Raw genomic sequence first — 21,126 nt, forward strand, 5'->3', positions numbered from 1 at the left:
ATGGAGAGAAAACATATCAAATCCTAGGGGATGCTGCAAAAAGCAGCTCTGAGAGGAAAGTTTATAGTGATAAATGGATGTATTAAGAAATTAGAAAGATCTCAAGTAAATAACTTTACATCTCCAGTACCCAGAAGGAAAAATTAAGCCCAAAGTTAGCAGAAGAAAGGAAATACAGATTGGAGAGAAAACAAATGAAATAGAGACCAGAAAAACAATAGAAAGAATCAATGAAAGAGCTGGATTTTCCAAAAGATAAAGCTGACAAACCTTTAGCTAGACTAAGAAAACAACAGAAGACTCAAAATTAGAAATAAAAGAGAAGACACTACAACTGATACTACAGAAATAAGAGAGTACTATGACCTGCTATATGCCAACAAATGAGACAACCTAGAAGAAATAGATAAATTTTTAGAAACTTATAACCTACCAAGACTGAATCTGGAAGAACAGAAAATCTGAACAGACCAATAATGAGGAAGGAGACTGAAACAGTAACCAAAAATCTCCCAATACAGAAAACCATAGGACTAGACGGTTTCACATGTGAATTCTACCAAACATTTAAAGAATAATTAATGCCAATCCTTCCCAAACTCTTCTAAAAAATTGAAGAGGAGGGAACACTTCCTAACTCATTCTACAAGGCCAGTATTACCCTAATACCAAAGCCAGATATAGCCACTATAAGAAAACTATAGACCAATATTACTAATGAATACAGATACAAAATTTTTCAACAAAATATTAGCAAACTGAATTGAGCACACTAAAAGGATTATACACCATGAGCCTGGGATGCAAAGATGGTTCAAACTGATAAACGTATTACATTACATTAATAGAATGAAAGAAAATAATCACATGATCATCACAATAGATACAGAAAAGGATTTGACAAAATATGACATCCTTCCATGATAAAAACCTCAAAAGAGGTACTTCCCTGGTGATGCAGTGGTTAAGAATCCACCTGCCAGTGCAGGGGACACGGGTTCGAGCCCTGGTCTGGGAAGATCCCTCCCACATGCCGCAGAGCAGCTAAGCCCGTGCACCACAACTACTGGGTCTGCACTCTAGAGCCGGCGAGCCACAACTACTGAGCCCTTTTGCCACAACTACTGAAGCCCATGTGCCTAGAGCCTATGCTCCGCAACAAGAGAAGCCACTGCAGTGAGAAGCCTGTGCACCACAACAAGAGTAGCCCCCACTTGCCACAACCAGAGAAAGCCCGCGAGCAGCAGTGAAGACCCAACACAGCCAAAAATAAACAAATAAATAAATTTATTTAAAAAATAAACTCAAAAGATTGTGTATAGAAGGAACATACCTCAACATAACAAAAGCCATCTATGACAAACCCAGAGCTAACGTTATACTCAGTAAAAAAAAAATTGAAAGCTTTTCCTCTAAGATTAGAAACAAGACATGGTTGCCTACTCTTACCATTCTTATTCAGTATAGTATCAGAAGTCTAGACAGAGCAATTAGGCAAAACAAAAAAAATAAAAGATACCCAAATCAGAATGGAAAAAGTACAGCTGTCACTATTTACAGATGATATTATTTTGTATATAGATAATTGCAAGATTCAACTAAAAACTGTTGGAACTAATCAATGATTTCAGTAAAGTTGGAGGATATAAAAATCAAAATAAAGAAATCAGTGTTGTTTCTATTTGTTAATAATGAAACATCTGAAAAATAAATTATCCCATTCACAATAGCATCAAATATAAAAAAAATACCTAGGAATAAATGTAACTGAGTAAGTGAAAGATCTGTACAATAAAAATTATGACTTCATTGAAAGAAACTGAAGAAGGCATAAGAAATGGAAAGACATCCTTTACTCATGGATAAGAATATTGTTAAAATGTCCATACTACCCCAAGTCATATATAGATTCAACACAATCTCTATCAAAATTCCAGTGGCATTCTTCACAGAAATAGAAAAAGAAAACTCCTAAAATTTTTAAGGAACCACAAATAACCCAAAGGAGCCAAATAAATCCTGAGAAAGAACAAAACTGGAGGTATCACACTTCCTGATTTTAAACTATACTACAAAGCTACAGTAATTAAAACAATGTGATACAAGCATAAAAATAGACACAGACAAATGGAATAGATTAGAGAGCCCAGAAGTAAACCCCCACATATTCAGTTAACTAATATTTGGTAAGGGAGTTAACTAATATTTGGTAAGGGAGCCAGGACCACCTGATGGAGAAGTGATCGTCTCTTCAAAAAATGGTGCTGGGCGCATAGCACAGGGAGATCAGCTTGGTGCTTTGTGACCACCTAGGAGGGTGGGATAGGGAGGGTGGTAGGGAGGGAGATGCAAGAGGGAAGAGATATGGGGACATATGTATATGTATAACTGATTCAGTTTGTTATAAAGCAGAAACTGACACACCATTGTGAAGTAATTATACTCTAATAAAGATGTAAAAAATAAAATGGTGCTGGGAAATCTGGATAAACACATGTAGAACAATGAAATTGGACCCTTATCTTACACAACTCACAAATATTAACTTGAAATGGATAAAAGACTTAAACATAAGACCTGATACCATAAAACTCCTAGAAGAAAATGTAGAAAAGAAGCTCAATAGTGGTCCTGACAATGATTTTCTGGATATGACACCAAAAGCATAAACAATAAAAGTAAAAGTCAACAAATAGAATCACAACAAACTTAAAAGATTTTGCACAGAAACAGAAACAACTAACATAATGAAAAGACAACCTACAGAATGGGAGGAAATTTGCAAACCATATATTGGATAAGGGGTTAATTTCCAAAAATATATAAAGTATCTTACAAAACTTAATAACAAAAAACAAACAACCCAGTTAAACACTAGGCAGAGAACCTAAATAGACTTTTTCCAAAGAAAACAACCAAATGGCCAAGAGGTACATGAAAAGATGCTCAACATCACTATCATCAGGGAAATGCAAATCAAAACCACATGTGCTATCTCTTGACACCTTTTAGAATAGCAACAAGAAGACAAGCGATAATAAGTGTTAATGAGGATGTAGAGAAAGGGATACTTGCACACTGTTGGTGAAAATGTAAATTGGTGCAGCTACTATGTAAAACAATATAGAGGTTCCTTAAAAAATTAATAGAACTATCATATGATCCAACAATTTCACTTCTGGGTATATACCCACAGGAAATAAAAACAGGATATCAAAGAGATGTATGCACGCCCACGTATATTACAGCACTATCCACAATAGCTGAGATTTAGAAATAATCTATGCACCCATAAACAGATGAATGGATTAAGAATTTGTAGTGTATAAACATAATGGACTATTATTCAGCCATGAGAAAAACATCTTCCATTTGTAACAATCTGAATGGACCTTGAGGATATTATACTAAGTGAGATGAGTCAGACAGAGAAAGAAAAATACCATGTTATATCACTTATACGTGGAATCTAAAAAAGCCAAACTCACAAAAGCAGAGTAAAATGGTGGTTTCCAGGGCATGGGAACAGAGGGATAGACAGGGATAGAATAGTTTGTTTAATGGTACAAACTTGGAATGAGTAGTAGTAAGTCCTAGAGATCTAATGCACAATACAGTGAATACGGACAACAATATTGTGTTATAATCAAACTTGCTGAGACTAGATTATTCCAACCACTAAAAAGAAATGATAATTATATAATGTTAAAAGTATTAATTATCACTATAATTACAATCATATTACAACCTATAAATGTCTTGAATTAATATGTTATAGCATTGCATAAATTCAAGGTATATATGTCAAATATATTTCAAGAAAAAAATTTAAAAATAAACCATTATGTATATTAAAGGTGAAAAACAAAGACCAGAGCAAACCAACTTTGGCCTCTGTAAAATGGGTCCATTACTTGCTTGTGATGTGTTTAATGTTTCTGAAAGTAAAATCACTGAATGCAATTCTGTAGACTAACCTAGGAAGTAGAGCAATGATGACACTAATTAAAAATCGTTAAACCTTAAATTGCATTCCTGTAATGATCCAGGTATATCCTAACTAAAATGAACTGATACATCGGAAATAAAGAATAAGGATGAACTATGATTTACTTGTGTGTTAAAAGTGAATTCAATTTGCCATTTCTGGTATTATTAGGAAGCTTATTAGGATATAAGACCTTGATGACAGAGACAAAAATCTTTCATCTTTTTTCAGAGTCTGCCATTCCAGCATAAATTCTCTCTATCCACACCTTCTGTAAAATCCCTAACTTCAGTTTCTTAAGGTAATTAAAAACCAAAAAATAGAGCAGGAAATTCATAAGTTCCATTGTAATCATTAGTCTCAGCCTCTTCCAGCAATGTGTACCCCAGCTGTATTTAATCATCATTCCTTTCTCTGTTCCCCATATCTTTTAAATTATCCCAAAGTTCAAAGATAAATAAAAATACAGTCTTCTCCTTGATTAACAACTCAAAAATTCTGCCAGATTGCCTCATTCCTTTTATACAGTTTTCGTCTATAAATTTGGGTATACTTACACATTGTACCATAAAACATTTAAAATTAACTTTTTCATTGGTATTTTGTCAACATCCTTATAAGAAATTCAAGGACTGATGCCTTCTATATATATGATCAGAGTACCAATAAACACTGTAAAATATATTCATTTGCATTGGGCTTTGGCTTTCTTAGAGGAAGAGCAACTGAGCTCACCGCCAGGAAACAAGTGGCCAGAGGTGAAGTATAGAGTGAGGTGAGTCAAAGATCCCAAACGATCACGTTCCAGATAATCAGTGTGATATGGATATGTGCATTTCATATGTCCATATTTTATGAGAGGTGGTGTGTTTTTGACAAAGTAGAACTGAAGTAATTACTAAGGAACGAGGCTACCAATTCTAGACCTGGGATGGCCCTCCTAGGCTGTATGTCAATGTCCTCATCTGTTACTCCTCACCCATCTCCTTACCAGAGCTGTTGCAGTGGGTGGGGTCAACAGGTCTTCCATTTTTATCAGAGCAGGCTATTGCTCGAAAACGCATGCCTTCTCCACATTCTTTGCTGTCTTCTTGTACCCGCAATCCTCTCTGAGGCTCCCTTCTGCCTTCAGGAAGAATGCAGTCTGACCAATTTCCGTAAGGATGAGATGTAAACACATCACAAGGACATGGTTCTGTTTCCACTAGAGGGTACAGGTCAGCATCCTGGCATTTCTCCTTCTTCCTGCTTTTCCCTGTTCCAATGAGAGACATTGATGTATTAATTTCACATCTGCTGTTTTGTTAAAAGTCGCTCACATTTTATGTAAAAGCTCTTAGACTATTAAGTCTTAAATAAAATAAAGCCTTTCTTTTTTACACTTTTTTTTTTTAACACAGAAGGAAATCCTAGGACAATGAAAGCAATTCCCACAGCAACTGTGAAATTTAAGTTAATTTGAAAAAAAGAGGTCTCATATTAGAGAGAGGCAAAAAATACTTAGGAGATGTTTGCTACAGTGGCTCAACAAATAGAAAAGTCCTTGATGTATTTAATATTGGTTTCCCTATAATTTGTTGATAAAAAACAGATAGATTACCTTGCCTCCATTTTCCATGAAATTATGGTTACCAGGGAAATGAACAAAACGGTGTAAGTATTAAGTCCTTCCCTTTTTTTCAAGTAACTTTTTAAAAGCAGTTTATTTATTCAAGGAACAAAATGATATCCTCCCAGACAATGGCCCTGGCGTGAGCCTTGGTGTCACTTGGTGTGTGGTGGACAAACTGGAACTTATTTTGGTTCCTCTCATCAGGCAGCTCACAAATGCTGACAGAAACAATAGATTGAAATAAATGCTCAATTCATTTTGGATAATTTAATCTGAGAAAAAGGTATGACTTGCATTTTGAGAGACCTTTTTAGGTTATGTATTTTAGAATACGACCTTACCTGACCAACTGACTTTGATGGACGTTTGAGGTGTAATCCCAACTTTGAGTAATGACAAGGCAGAGTCATTTTTCAAAGCTGTGAGTACTTGATCATTATGTTTAATGGATTCCAAGATGGCCTGTAACTTGACTCAACTTTGCTACCAACACACTTCCTCTAGATTTTTAAAAGTATTCCTAGATCTAATAATTCCACTTTGTTTTCTTATTAATGGGTCATTAGTGAGAGTCTTGGCTGGTTATATATATAGATATAAAATAGGCAGCTTTATTAGTTTATCTCCAGTCCTTATGGCTGTTTTGGAAACGCTTGCAGTGAGCTGATGCACAGACTACTTTCTTATTGTCAGTTAGTTTACTTTACACACAGCAATTCTACAGTTGTCACCTGGACGATTGGCTTTATGCCTTCTGTGATGCTTATGGCCACAATAAATAAGGATTCCTGCAGGACCTGAAACGATCTTGTAGAAGCTTCGGCCACACCACTGTCCCTCTGGGAGGAAGTATTCACTTGCCTCTACCATTAGGGGCACGTCCTGAGAATACGTTTGAGGAGCAGAGCATCTATCACCACTGTGAGAATTTACTGCATGAGAGATACATCAATGGATGAGGAGGACTGGCGCCTTCTTATCAGCGTTTAACACGTAACCCAAGTCTCTGGTGCTTTTCAAATGCCCACAAAGTACCGTTGTCTCCATCGCTTATATTTCCATCCTATTCTCAACACACTTAACCCTAGATCTTGACTCTACCTATTCCTTAAAAGTACTTACTCTTGCCAAAGTAATAAAGTCATGAATTTTACGTCTTATCTTTCAGACCTGATCATTCAACAATAGTTCTGAGTGTTGACTATGCCATCATTCTTGAAATATCTTTCCCAAGTTTCATCACACCTTACCTTTATGTCCCTCACCCCTACTCCACACCCTCACCATCTCTCTGGGCACACCTTTTTTGTTTGTTTGTTGAATTCTTCTCCCTCTGTACCTCTCTTAACTGATAGGTTTCCTCAGGGCACTGCCCTAGATTCTCTTTTCTGATCCTACACCTTCACCACCCAAAGAGTTTAAATAATCGTCTACAACCTTTAAATCCCTAATTAGTATCTTCAGCCCAGATTTCTTATTCAAGCTTCTGAGCCATAGACTGGAAATCTACACCTAAAGAACCAGTCAAACTCAATGTGGCAAAAGCTACACTCACCTTCTGACCATCACAACCATTCTTTCTCCTGCATTTCCCAGTTCTACCAATATGACTGAGTCAAAAACTGGAGTGTCACATTTGAATCATTCTGTTGTGCTACCTGTATTTGTTTAACGACAAAGATCTATCATTTCAAATACCTAAATATCTCTTGAATCAGTCTGCTGTATCCATTCTGACTGATACCACCCATATTTAGCCCTCCTCCAAATCTCCAGCTTAAATCACTACAATGACACCTTCCAAGATCTTACTTCCACCATAACTCACTTCCTTCAATCTATTCCCTGCACTGCAGCCAGGACCAACTTACAAACCTGGAAATCTGATCACATGACTCATCTATTTAAAACTCTCCAGGGACTTACCACAGCTCATGGAATGAAGTCTAGACTCCTCACCTTGGTCATCAAGGTTCCATAGGATCTGGGTCTATTAGTGTTTGCCTCCGACTGTGTTGCATCACTCTGCCTCTGGCATGTTATAAGTAATACTGAACATTTTTTAGTTCCTAGAAGCTGCTCATTTAACTGCTGACCTTTGCACGTTCTACGCCAGAAATTGTCACCAGTTCTACCTTCCCTCCGTTTCCTAGCTAATGATTATTTGTCCTTTAGGTCCAAACTGATAGATCACTCCCTCCGGAAAGTCATCCTTGAATACACTCTTCATCTCAGTTCTAGAAGAGGCGTTCTTATGTACTTGCGTAGCATGTGGTAGGCAGAATGATGGCTCTACAAGAATTTTTTACATCCTAATCCCTAGAACATGTGAACACGCTACTTTAGATGGCAAAATGAACTTTGTAGATGTGACTAAGCTTGCGGATCTTGGGATAAGGAGATTATCTTCCTGGGTTCAACATAATCACATGATCTTAAATTCAGAGAACCTTTCCTGGCTGAGGAAAGAATCAGAGGCAAAATAACTATGAAAGAATGATCAAAAGATGATGTAATGTTTCTGAATTTCAAGACTTTGGAGGAAGGGAGCCATGAGCCAGCGCCTAGAAGCTGGAAAAGAAAACATTTTCCCCTAAACCTTCCAGAAAAAAATGTTACCCTGCCAACATCTTGCTTATAGCCCCGTAAAATCTATGTCTGACTTCAGACCTATAGAACTGTAAGAGAATAAATTTGTTGTTTTAAGCTATCAAATCTGTGGCAATTTGTTAAAGAAGCAATAATAAAAAACTAATACAGTACCCTATATGACAGCTATTGTAACAGGTACTATACTGTGTTGTAACTGTCTGTAGCAAAACTCTATCTCTCATTAGACTGGAAGCTCAAATTAGGGTCATGTCTATCTATTCCCTTACAGTGTCCCCAAGGCCTAGCACACATAAATGGTAAACAAGAATTGTTCCTTGAATAATTAAGCAAAGTTTTTTTAAAAAAAGGAAAAAAAAAGTAAGGAAGAAATGAGAGAGAGAGAATAGGAATAAATAATAAAATGTTCATGTACAAAGTAACCAAAAGTTACTGGCAGAACAAATATTTTGTACAAATATATGCTGTCTCTATATTTGTGATATCCTTCTTAATTACATGGCATCACTGTTTGAAGAAGGCTTTGAGCAAGTTAGTTAATGTAGAGATGGTTTTCACAATAAGAAACCGATTACCAGTGGTCCTTAACTTTGATTACATTCTAGTCATAATCAGTATTAAACCTTGGATTCAGGACCAGCCAGTACTTTAAAAATTTTAAAAATCAATCTCTACTACAACTCTAAAGACATTTTTTCCTAAGTCAGAGAGAAATTTGTAACTGATTCCACAAAAACACAAAACTACAATATTTAATAGGTATTAGTTACCCAGTTTTTTTTTTTTTTTTTTTTTTTTTTTTGCGGTACGCGGGCCTCTCACTGTTGTGGCCTCTCTCGTTGCAGAGCACAGGCTCCGGACGCGCAGGCTCAGCGGTCATGGCTCACGGGCCCAGCCGCTCCGCGGCATGTGGGATCTTCCTGGACCGGGGCACGAACCCGCATCCCCTGCATCGGCAGGCGGACTCTCAACCACTGCGCCACCAGGGAAGCCCTACCCAGTTATTTTGAATATATAGATACATATGAATAACCTAGATAGATTATACTATTTGAAGGATTATTTACAGCATTGTGTAAACAACTGCTTTAATTATCACTAAATCTGAGAGCTTCCTCAGAGCTATCTGAGAGGCTGTCTCCTGTGCTAGAGTCCTCAGTAAGACCCTGGATAAACCTTAACTCACAACTCTAATGTTGTGCATTTTTCTTTCAGTTGAATGTTTTGGTGACCACAAAGGGACCAAGAGCTGACTTCTCTCCTTTGCCTGAACTCTACAAGTATCTGGAGCCTTGGGCCCAACTTGGGCCCCTTGTGCTGGTCCACTTCCTTGGGGAGTCCAGACAACTGGGTATGTCTCTCCTGGGTCTTGGATCTCACATCTTGATTGATGATTCTGAGTTTTATTTGGTGGTTGTTAAACTCCTTGCCATGAGGGGTAGGTTTTCCTTGAACTTAGGTTCAAGAAGAGGTAGCTGGGTTACCAAGTCGAAAGACACTGGGAAAAGTTTGCTCAGTTGAAAGATACTGAGTGGGTTACCCCGGCTGAGAGACAGCAGGAGGTTGCTCAGTTGAAAGACACCAAGTGGTCTGGACTAGGTGATTAGGTCGGGGGCTAGCCTGGTGTCTTTCTTGAATACCTTAACAGAGTTTGTCTGAATAAAAGTCAAGATACCATGTGAGAGCTTTCAGCTCCGAAGATTAGGGATACAGCTCCTCCCAACCAGGTGCAGTTTTCTCAGTCAACTGGGAAATTTATGGGAGTGGCAGAGGCAAGCCCTCACACCATTCAGTGTGAGTAACCCACTCATTAAAGAAATTTGCTCTCGGGACGCACACACAACATTGGCCAACCAGTGCTCCAGTCTCCATGGAGATTTTATACAGTCAGGGGGAGAAACTGAGACCTGTGAAAGCCCTGAGATGACTCTAGGGTGCCACCCAGGGGAGTGACATCAGCCCACCAGTCTTCAATAGTAATTTTATCCTGACAAACCAACTCTAAAATGGGAAACAAAGCCTTCAGATCAGAAGAAAGCGGTACCAGATAAACCTGGCAGGGTATGAGCCAGAGGTTTAGTTTATAAGGAGCTTATACATGCAAGTAGTTAACTGGGAAATGGAGGAAATGTCATCCTGAAAAAGGTGAAGATGGGACTCTCTTGACATTCCAAAACTGGCTTTTACGTATGCAGTCAGAGGAAGCTGGCTTTATAAAACATCTTTTCAAAATTCTGACCCAAAGGGAACAGAAGTCCTTCTAGGAGGAGCTTACAATTATCTCCCTGAGCCTTTGAGATGTAAATGTTTTACCAGGTCCTCTCAGGAAACTCTTATCTAGACTATCTCCAATTTCTGAGATTAAAAAAAAAAGGGTGTGTGTGTGTGTTGGGGGGGAAGAAACCTTTTAAAACCCAAGTGAGTTAACTTATTCCAACTGTTATTATAAACTAGTAAGTTTTATATTGTAATACCCGATTCATGACTTAAGTTTTAAAATGAGGCTATGCGATCTTTGGTTTTGCCTATTTATATGTCTGTGTGTACATTATAGATATATGTTTCTACCTTTGGTGATGGTATTATCAAAATTAAACTGTAAAAAAGAACTACTTAATTGGCTTAAAGAAAATTAAATGCTTGTATACATTCTCAGAAATACAATACAAATTAACCCAAATGGTTTTTTTAAGATCACGATTGCCAACTGAAAAAAAAAAGCACAACCTGAGAGTTGTGAGTGAAGTTTTATTTGGGGCAAAATGAGGACTATCGCTCAGGAAACAGCATTTCAGACAGCTCTGAGAAACTGCTCCAAAGAGGTAATGGGGAAGGTCAGTATATATATGATTTTGGTGATGGTGTTTCTGCTAGTCCCATGCAGGTTACTGCTAGTCACAAGGAGCAGATGTCACCATGAAGGAAGTAAGTGCTTTTCTAGATATGAGGAGATACAAGAATTGGGTTCATAAAATCATCTCCTGAAAATATCTAACTATCTGAAGACCTGTTTTTCCCAGAGCACACAATGCTTCATTCCTCATCTCCACCCTGAACACCTTTCAGCGGGTGTTGAAGGTCAGCAGCTGCAGCAGCTCCTGATTTAATCCTTGTAGAGGTCGACGGCAAGTGCCAATGCCGAGTGCCAGTTCATAGTTGACATGATCTACGATTAATCTTTACCCAATAAAAACAAGTTTGTTGGTTTAACTAAAAGAGTCCTATCTTTAGAATTAAGAACATTATACGTACAACTGTTATTGTGTCCGTTTACTAAACGTCAAATAAGATCATGTTATCTCTAACAATTTGTCAGCAAGAAAACTAATGATATTTTCATAAAGAAATTTAGATCCAAATGGGCTAAGTTTTTAGATGAATGCTTTAAGAACAATTATGTCTTATTGTATGTCTACTTAAAAATACTTTCTCCAGATCTTTCAGTAACTTGAAATTTTAGAGTTTTACTAAGTTAAATGATGGGAATTCATTGAATGTCTAGATCATTTCCAAATAATAGAAAATACTGGGAAATTAATTGCTAAGCAAGTCTAAATTTATCTACTTTTGTTTTCCTATTTAAAAAAAATGCCTAAAGATGTTTGGTTTATTGGTCACTTGTCTCATACCACAGTGAGGAAAAATTACACTGTGAAAAAATGTGTTTCTAGAGGTAATGGAATATGTTCGTAAGTTTGCCAATCAGGCACGCTCATGTGACAAACAGTTCGTAACTGCTGACTTCTTGGTTTTTGCTAGAGATTGGGGTTTTTAAGAGTTGAGAATTCTGATTAATATGTGTAATTAGAACCACTAAAATAAATAAAACATCTTTGTATGCAAGAATACTTTTTAAAAGGGTAAACGAAAAGGAAATGCATTCTGTTAAGGGGAAACAAAGTAATTTTGTCCTAAAGAGAGGTTAAGAGAAAAAGAAAAAAAGAGCAAGGGAAAGCATAGGACACAATCTGGAAGAAAAAAGGCAAATTACAGGGTTATGAAAAGAAACCCTGAGAAAGAATTTGATGTATGGCCAGGGCTGGCAAAGATTAAAATGAACTTAATTGGCTGAAAGAATTCTAAGGATATTAAATTAAGCTGGTGCAAAACTAGAATTTGAATTTCTCTCTGTTATGTCCTCTAGCTAATATTGGCATGTCTCCAGGGGACCCTGAAACATCTCAAAGAAAGATATTAAACTAATTAGGTTTATTTGTTATATTAAATTACATGATTAACATTGTTAAATAAATGATGATAAACCTTAGGTAATATTGTATGAGTAAATGTTATCAATATAAATATTCTAGAATTTCTAGGAAATTCCTAAAATTCAGATGTCCTACTCTAATGTTATCATAGTCCAATTATCTTAAAATGTGTGCAACAGAAATAACCAAATTTCTCTGTCAATTGTAATCGTATCTTTAACCATGCCATTTTAAGTCTTTTGTCATGTATAGACAGTATTATTTTACTCTGTCGCTTTTATTAAAATTTTTCATCTTCAAGAAGAGTCACGGAAGGACTTTTTTTTTTTTTTTTTGACAATTACAGGTTTCTGATAGCTTTCAGGTTATACTGCTGAACTGGGTATGAAATTAAAGAATTCTAGTGAAAAATCTGATGACTTCATAAAACTGTTAACAGGAGATCAAGATCAACAACACTTAATTGCATATGACTGAATGAACTGATGAATATGGTTATAATTGTTATGACCTTTTGTCTAAAATATTACTGTTTATCTTTGTTTTCTTGATATAAGGAAATCTTTCCTCTTATGCTATGACTAACACCAATTTGATAAATTATACCTTTGTAAGCAGAATTGAAACATTTATCTTTTTCTCTCTTCCATCCCTCTAGAAGTGGAAACTCCTTATTCTTATTTTCATGGAAATATAGTTATTTGCGAAAGTTCAATAAAAATCTCTTCTCTGTTTGACAGGTTACAATGGCAATGCTGGTTATATTAACATAGCTTTGACTGGAATGCCTTATTTGAGAATATGCATAGAATCAGATATAACAAGTCAGCTTTAAAGAACTAAGATGGACTTTATGGAGCCATAAAGCCCCTTAGAGAAACAGCCTAGTGCCTTATTTGCAGGGTTCCCAGCATCCTTATCAGGTGAATAAGAAAGGACCCTCAAGGACTTCCCTGGTGGCGCAGTGGTTGAGAGTCCGCCTGCCGATGCAGGGGACACAGGTTCGTGCCCCGGTTCGGGAGGATCCCGCATGCCGCGGAGCGGCTGGGCCCGTGAGCCATGACCGCTGAGCCTGCGCGTCCGGAGCCTGTGCTCCGCAACGGAAGAGGCCACAACAGGGAGAGGCCCGCGTACCGCAAAAAAAAAAAAAAAAAAAAAAGAAAGGACCCTCAAGATATTTTGGGAACCTTGAGAAGGGAGGAATTCACCCAAACCTATACAGGGAAATCTGATGGCAAGTCCTAGGCATAATTTTCGTGGCCTTGAGAAGCCTTAATGAAGTTCAGTCAGGGACTGTTTATGACAAGCTTCAAAAAACACAAATTTAAAAGAGCCTATATAATCAACTGCTATTCTTGGTACACTTATGTAAATAATCAGGCCTAGTTTATTGAAACCAGACTTACTTTGTAAACAAGTTAGTCTTAGTTTGGCTGTATTTGGTGGAAATGAGGATGACTTTAGAGAAAATATATGTTTCAGTAATATACGTTTATAGATATCAAGTTCTTGTGCTATTAATTATCTACAAGGTTTTGGTATTTACTGCCTGAAACTCACTTCCTAGACGGCTCCTGTTGCTATGTTACATTATCACAAAAGTTTAAGTCACTTGTTAAAAGAACGTTTTTAGCTTGTTTCTGAAGTTTATCACAGTAATCTATGTTTGGATAAAGATCGGATACCCTATGACTACAACCAGAAGAATATATACTGGAAAAGACATCATTTAAAGGACTCTCTTCAGCTTAGATGGAAAGGCCCTTATCAGGTACTCTTAACTAGCTCATGCACAACAAGACTAAAGGGAATTGACTCTTAGATTCATATTTCCCATTTAAAAAGGGCCCTGCACTGGACTGGTATATAGAGAGGATTGCTAACCTCAAACTCACCTTGACACAATACTCAAACAGAGAAGAAGCCATACCCACAGCAGGAAGAGATGAGGGCATCAGAAGCAGATAGCTATTCCAAGATGCCACACCGGACCTTGATTTCTTGGATATTTACATGTGAACCAAATGTTTTTGTATCATGGGCACAACCTTATGCAAATTTTTAAAAATCTATCTCATTTTTTGGTTTATGGTCAATTACCTACATCCAGTACTTCTGGTTCACCCTGGTGGATTTCTCTTCTCCAAGGATGTGATTGGATGGTCCCTTAGAAAATTTATTTTAACCCAAATATGAATTTTCTATCAGAGTTACTCAAGCTCAATCAGAACAATGAGCTAAATTTAATTCAAAAAACATAACCTCCCACTTATCAGGAGGGACTCTTCCTCAGTTATGGAATGGATTTATATGGGTAACACCAGGCAACAGTCGTTAAAGTCTAATGACTCTGTTGGGCTTGTAATAGAACACATTTAATGACTCACATAAAAAAAAAATCAGATTTGTGCCTTAAACAATCTGCTCCCTAGTCTTGGTGATCTCAAGAACTGGTTTGATGCTGGAAGTTCATGGCATAAATCCTTACTATGACCTTATTAATACTTCTAGCTGTAGAACTTGTGTTCTGCTTACAAGATAGTTGTAGATTTGGTAATGCAAGAATAAACAGCGTCTCCAACAAAAGCAGTAATGACTAAGAGATTTGAAATGTTTGATCGAATATATAGTTCTATATAGAATTAAAATGATTATAATAGTGTAACTCTAGATACGGGAAGAAACAATCGGGGAGAATCATTTCCTGGACCGTAACAGACTAGTAAGACAGGTGGTCCAGAGACCTTTATGGTAACCACTAGAAGGGCCCAATTCAGTCATAGCACATTGGGTGGCCTTTCAACGAAATCCTATGAAATCCTTGACGTAGGGCCCTAGGACAAATTGGTAATGAAACGGCTCTCAAACTTTGGTTGAATTTATGACCAAAATGGGGGAACTTCCAACAAAAGAAGAGCAAAGAGTATGTCATTCTCCATCCAGGTCTACAAAGATTAACCCATTGCAGTCACTGACTGACCGTACACTCAGTGCTTCTAACAGAGGAAATGAAAGACAATAAAAGGATACTCTGTGCTTTGAACAAATAGACCCTTAGATAGCCAGACGCACTTCAGGAAGAATTTTAATAAACTTCACTTCTTGCGTCTTCCCATACACAGAAAGTGCTATGATCATTACCTTGAGATTGCTGTTGTGACTAGCAGTAAGTTTCTACGAAGATGTATGCTGACTGCATACATTTCTTAACACCAACAAAATCACATATAAACTAGCTTTCTCCCCTACCTCTTGGGAGCAGTCCCTCAGAGCTATCAGAGGCTGTCTCCGGGGCAACAGTCCTCAGTAAGCCCCTGGATAACCTTAACTCATAACTCTCACGCTGTGCATTTTTCTTTCAGTTGACACTACTATATAATTCATTTGGTTGATTTTAAAAACTCATGTATTTCATGAAGTTAGCCAGTTGTTTAGGTGTCATCTAGATACTGAAACATACAAAGGTCAATCAGCTAGGCAAAAGCATAGCAGTTAATAATTTAGAAAAGAAATTCTAAATATTAATGTAATTCCTAGGATAGAGTTTGCAAGCAAAAATATAACAGTTTTTCAGTATTTACCTTAAAAGTATATATTAAATAAAAGCCAAATTCATCAAAATTTTGACAATTAACACAAACTGTACTGGTTGCAAAATGAATAAGTATCCTAGGATTTTCAATTATTTCATTCTCAGTTTACGGATACAAAACATCATTAGCAAACCTTCAAGACAAAGAAAAAAATTGGCCATTAATTAAAAACTTTCTTTCCCTCTCAAGGAAATTCTCTCTCATCTCAAAGATATAGACAGAGTTGCTAGGATAATGGCTTCTGAAGGATTATGTAGGAACATGCAAACCAAGTTCCATTAAATTGCCCCTGAACTTGGAATTATTCCTGTCATACATTCTATCCCATCATGTTGTTAGAGAATAAGAAATTTGTTTTATCTTAGAAACATAAGCAATGTTGCATAAAATTATATATGAACAAATTTTTATAGAATAAAGTATAACATTTAATTTGATGTTTCTATTTGTGAGTATACGTTTCACCTGGACTTACAAATGGGCTTCTGATTTGTGCGCAGAAATCCTGTTAAGCGCTCTCATGGATTTTGTCAATCCATTAGAGTGAGCTAAATGTAAAACAATCTGGTATGCAATGCTTTCAAACAAAGGTCTTGAAACTGAGAGAATTAGCACTTGAATTGCTCATGAGAAAAAATGGTCATCTGTGCTTAATTCTTCAATGTCAACACCAATTTTATTAACCCAATTATTATTTTGGCATTTTCCTTTCATTCTTCATTCCCTGAATTAAGTTTTCTGCAAATATGAAAAAAACATTCAATGAAGAGATGTTCTGCCATATTTATCTAGATAAGAAGTAGGATATATATTACTACATCAATTATTTGTATATTACAGGCAAAAATTGCTCTAAGACCTTGATTAAACTATTCACTGCTTTAATTTCCATTAAATTTCAAGGATGTAAATAGAACCAATAATTAGCATATGCCACAAAAGCAGAATCTATGTATGTAATTCGATTTGATTTTTCTATTTTTGCCTGCACTGGGTCTTCCTTGCTGCACACGGGCTTTCTCTACTGAGGTGAGCAGGGGCTACTCTTAGCTGCTGTGTGCAGGCTTCTCATTCTGGTGGCTTCTCTTCTTGCAGAGCATGGGCTCTAGGTGCAGGGGCTTCAGTAGTTGCAGCACGTGGGCTCTAGGGCATGTGAGCTTCAGTAGTTGTGGTGTGCGGCTCTGTAGTTGTGGCGTGCGGCTCTGTAGTTGTGGCTTGTGGGCTCTAGAGCGCAGGCTTAGTAGTTGCGGCACGCAGGCTTAGTTGCTCCGCGGCACATGGGATCTTCCCAGACCAGGGATTGAACCTGTGTCCCCTGCACTCACCGGCAGGCAGATTCTTAACCACTGCACCACCAGGGAAGTCCCTGTAATTCAATTTTTGCCTTCCACCACTAAAATTTTAAAATATCAAGTTACTTATAAGGTAATAGCAAAAGATAATGACATAGGTGAGATCTGCCTTTGATGTTCTTTACAAATCAGAGACTGCTTTCAAACTTGCTGAGATCCTGGCATGGAAAACATCAGAAACTCTGCCATTAACTACTCCAGGAAGTTGGTGGATATATTGCCATTTATGACTACAAAGATTATAAGCTGTATAGAGAAGAACTTCATAGCCTTGGAATGGTTCACATCTTTCATTTGTTTCACAAGTATTAATTGGGTATCTATTATGTGCCAAGCTTTGGCACTGAGGATGCATAATGGCAGGGAGGGAAAGGGAGGGGAGAGACCTGATACAATTTCCCATCCTTCTGGAACATATATTCTCCTTGATCAGTTTCAGGAAAGCATCACTTGCCTGAAGCTAAAGAATGAAAAGCACACCCTACCTGTGAGCTGTCGCCGTCTACTTCGAGTTGTTTCACAATTCGTGGAGCAGGGCGTAAACTTGGACCAAGCAGTGAAGGTGCAGTCATCATGACAGGGTACTGTACATTCTTGAACAAGGGGAGGCATGCCATTTGTCTGCTTGAGGCATTCCGTCATTTCTGCCGACTGGTTATTACCAGAGATGCACGAGACAGCTAAAAAAACATGGATTCTTTTGTTATTATTTTAATTAAATCAAGCTGCTGGTTCTTGGACGAAATTGCAGAATTCCCCAATGTTTGAAAAGTTTGGTTATCACTGTGATTGCAAAAGGTGTTCAACATAGCTAACCTTATTTCTCTCTGGAAATTAAACATTTATTGTTGTCAGTGGAGGTATTTGAGAATTTAATTGGTTTCGTTATTAATCCGAACCCAGCATTGACAGCAACCAAAATAACATTCAGTAATTTTCTGTATGTCCTGCCTGTGAGCATTTGATCTCTAGAGATGATACAAAACTAGAAAAGAGAATCTGTAAAAGAATAATAATAGGAGGTCCACCCACATCTCTACAAATGACCCAGTTTCATTCCTGGATGGACCTAGAGTCTGTCATACAGAGTGAAGTAAGCCAGAAAGAGAAAAACAAATATTGTATATTAATGCATATATGTGGAATCTAGAAAAATGGTACAGATGAACCGATGTGCAGGGCAGGAACAGAGATGCAGACATAGAGAACGGACATGTGGACACAGGAGGGGAAGGGGAGGGTGGAACGAATTGGGAGATTAGGATTGATATATATACACTATCATGCATAAAATAAATAGCTAGCGGGAACATCCTATAAAGCACAGGAAGCTCAGCTCGGTGCTCTGTGACGACCGACCTAGATGGGCGGGATGGTGGGGAGGGGTGGTGGGAGAGAAGTCCTAGAGGGAGGGGATATAGGTATACATATAGCTGATTCACTTCACTGTATAGCAGAAACTAACACAACATTGTAAAGCAATTATACTCCAAAAAAAAAAAAAAATCAACAACTAGAAAAAGAGAGTAATAGGAGGACAAAAAAGGACAAAACCACCAAAAGATCATCTGAACTCTTCCTAGATTTGATTTTTGTTTACTTGTTTAAATGGCACTTATGTAAATGGCCCTATTTTTCACTTCAGTCAGTATTTTAAAAGGAATTTCTGCTTTCTACAAGTAAGCTTTTTTTCCCTTGCTAACATTTCAGGATCAGTTAAAGTTTTTATTTTTTTTTACATACGGGCATAATCTATCCAGATAATCCCCAATACAAATATCCTACCAGTTGCAGATGTTTCTCACATACTTTTTCAGCTGGAATGTCTCCAGTCATACCATGAACTGATAATCTCAAGATAAGACATTTTTGAGATTTTGCTTAATTTTTTGAGTCTTTGGACTAATGCCATTTATTTTATTAAGAATGAATGATATTTTTGTGCATCTTTTCTTCACCCTAATTATGGACTCTAAGGATATATCTTTATTTTCTAGACCAGCATGCCTCAACCTTGGCACCACGGACGATTTAGATTGGATAATTTCATTTTGTGGGTACACAAGTGTGTCCTGTGCATTGTAAGAGACTTAGCAGCATTCCTGGCCTCAACCCATTAGATGCCAATAGCACACACACCCTCCCAGTTTTGAAAACCAAAAATGACTTCACACAGTGCCAGATGTCACCCCCTGTTGAAAACTACACGTCTCAACTGATTCCTAATCACAGATGTCTTTGAGAACATAGAGATCTGATGGCATAACTTCAGACCTACTAAACCAGCATCTCCGGGGGAGAAGTCCAGGAATATTTTTGTCTTTAAGTGTCCCAAGTGGTTCTGATCCAGCCTGTCCACTGACCACCCACTTTTAGCGTGATGCCTTTGGACATGGTATTTGTTACTGGATATCTGCTGCGTTCATCATCCTAAAGAAACTACGGTTTAGGGTCATTTTTATTACAGCTCTTTAAAATCTACCAAGTCACAAGGAATAAAGAGACCACAGCCTAGGAACGATGTTGTTAAGAACTCTTTATATACACTTCTTTAACACAGGGTAAGTATACACAGGGGCTTTCTGTTGCCCATTTCTCTTATATTCTGAATTCCTTTCTTTATTCTGAGCACAGCAGAGAACAAGTCAATCTGAACACCATTTATCCAACTATCTATCTATCTATTTACTGGTGAAAGCCAAACCTAGCTAATGCTTTAGGACAAAGGAATCAGCTAAGATGACAATGGATACACGCACAACACTTCCCAGTTTGTACATCTGCTCCGCAGCAGGTGGGGCTATTCATTAATTTTGAATAGTTTTTGCTCTTGTTTTTATCCACATCCTAGGAACAAAATCCATGGCACATCAAACCAACATCACCTGCATTTTCTTTGTTGGGACTGTTATAGCCATTAATGATGAATAAAATAAGATACTTTCTTTTTTTTTTTTTTTGCGGTACGCGGGCCTCTCACTGCCACGGCCCCTCCCGTTGCAGAGCACAGGCCCCGGACGCGCAGTTCCAGCGGCCATGGTCCACGGGCCCAGCCGCTCCACGGCATGCGGGATCCTCCCGGACCGGGGCACGAACCCGTGTCCCCCGCATCGGCAGGCAGACTCTCAACCACTGCGCCACCAGGGAAGCCCAAGATACTTTCTTAAATAGTATACAAGCAAATGTTACTTGAATTTCATGTTTAGATAAATAATTTGGAGTTAATTTAGGGGATTTTTATCATGCCAAGTTTTCTTTTCCAAGATGACAATGCATTGAATAATATGAAGAGGAATTTTAAATACTTTCAAAAAGTACTGCTATTTGAAAATTAAACCTCTATGAATGTACAAATGAAGAGTTTTTCCAATGATAATACATTATTTTAAAATATTCACTTTCTAGGACTTCCTTCATGGCACAGTGGTTAAGAATCTGCCTGCCAGTGCAGGGGACACGGGTTCGAGCCCTGGTCTGGGAAGATCCCACATGCCGAGAAGCAACTAAGCCCATGTGCCACAGCTACTGAGCCTGTGCTCTACAGCCTGCGAGCCACAACTACTGAACCCACGCACTGCAACTACTGAAGCCTGCACATCTAGAGCCCGTGCTCTGCAGCAAGAGAAGCCACCGCAATGAGGAGCCTGCGCCCTGCAATGAAGAGTCGCCCCCGCTCGCCGCAACTAGAGAAAGCCCATGCACAGCAACGAAGACCCAACACAGCCTAAAATAAATAAATAAATTTATCAAATACTCACTT

The 21,126-nt window shown here is 37.8% G+C and overlaps 1 protein-coding gene across 2 annotated transcripts in view; it reads right to left on the reverse strand.

The window, feature by feature from the left end:
- THSD7B (thrombospondin type 1 domain containing 7B) overlaps positions 1-21,126 on the reverse strand; it is a 1,218,744-nt gene that overhangs the window by 244,378 nt on the left and 953,240 nt on the right. For both annotated transcript variants that reach the window (XM_030883051.2, XM_060302483.1), the window contains 2 exons: positions 17,852-18,046; positions 4,980-5,243 (listed from right to left, as the gene is read on the reverse strand). In XM_030883051.2, coding sequence (XP_030738911.2) covers positions 4,980-5,243; positions 17,852-18,046 — 459 coding nt within the window. The remainder of the gene's footprint in view (positions 1-4,979; positions 5,244-17,851; positions 18,047-21,126) is intronic.

This window comes from Globicephala melas, chromosome 7, assembly GCF_963455315.2.
Source record: "Globicephala melas chromosome 7, mGloMel1.2, whole genome shotgun sequence".
Lineage (NCBI taxonomy): Eukaryota > Metazoa > Chordata > Mammalia > Artiodactyla > Delphinidae > Globicephala > Globicephala melas.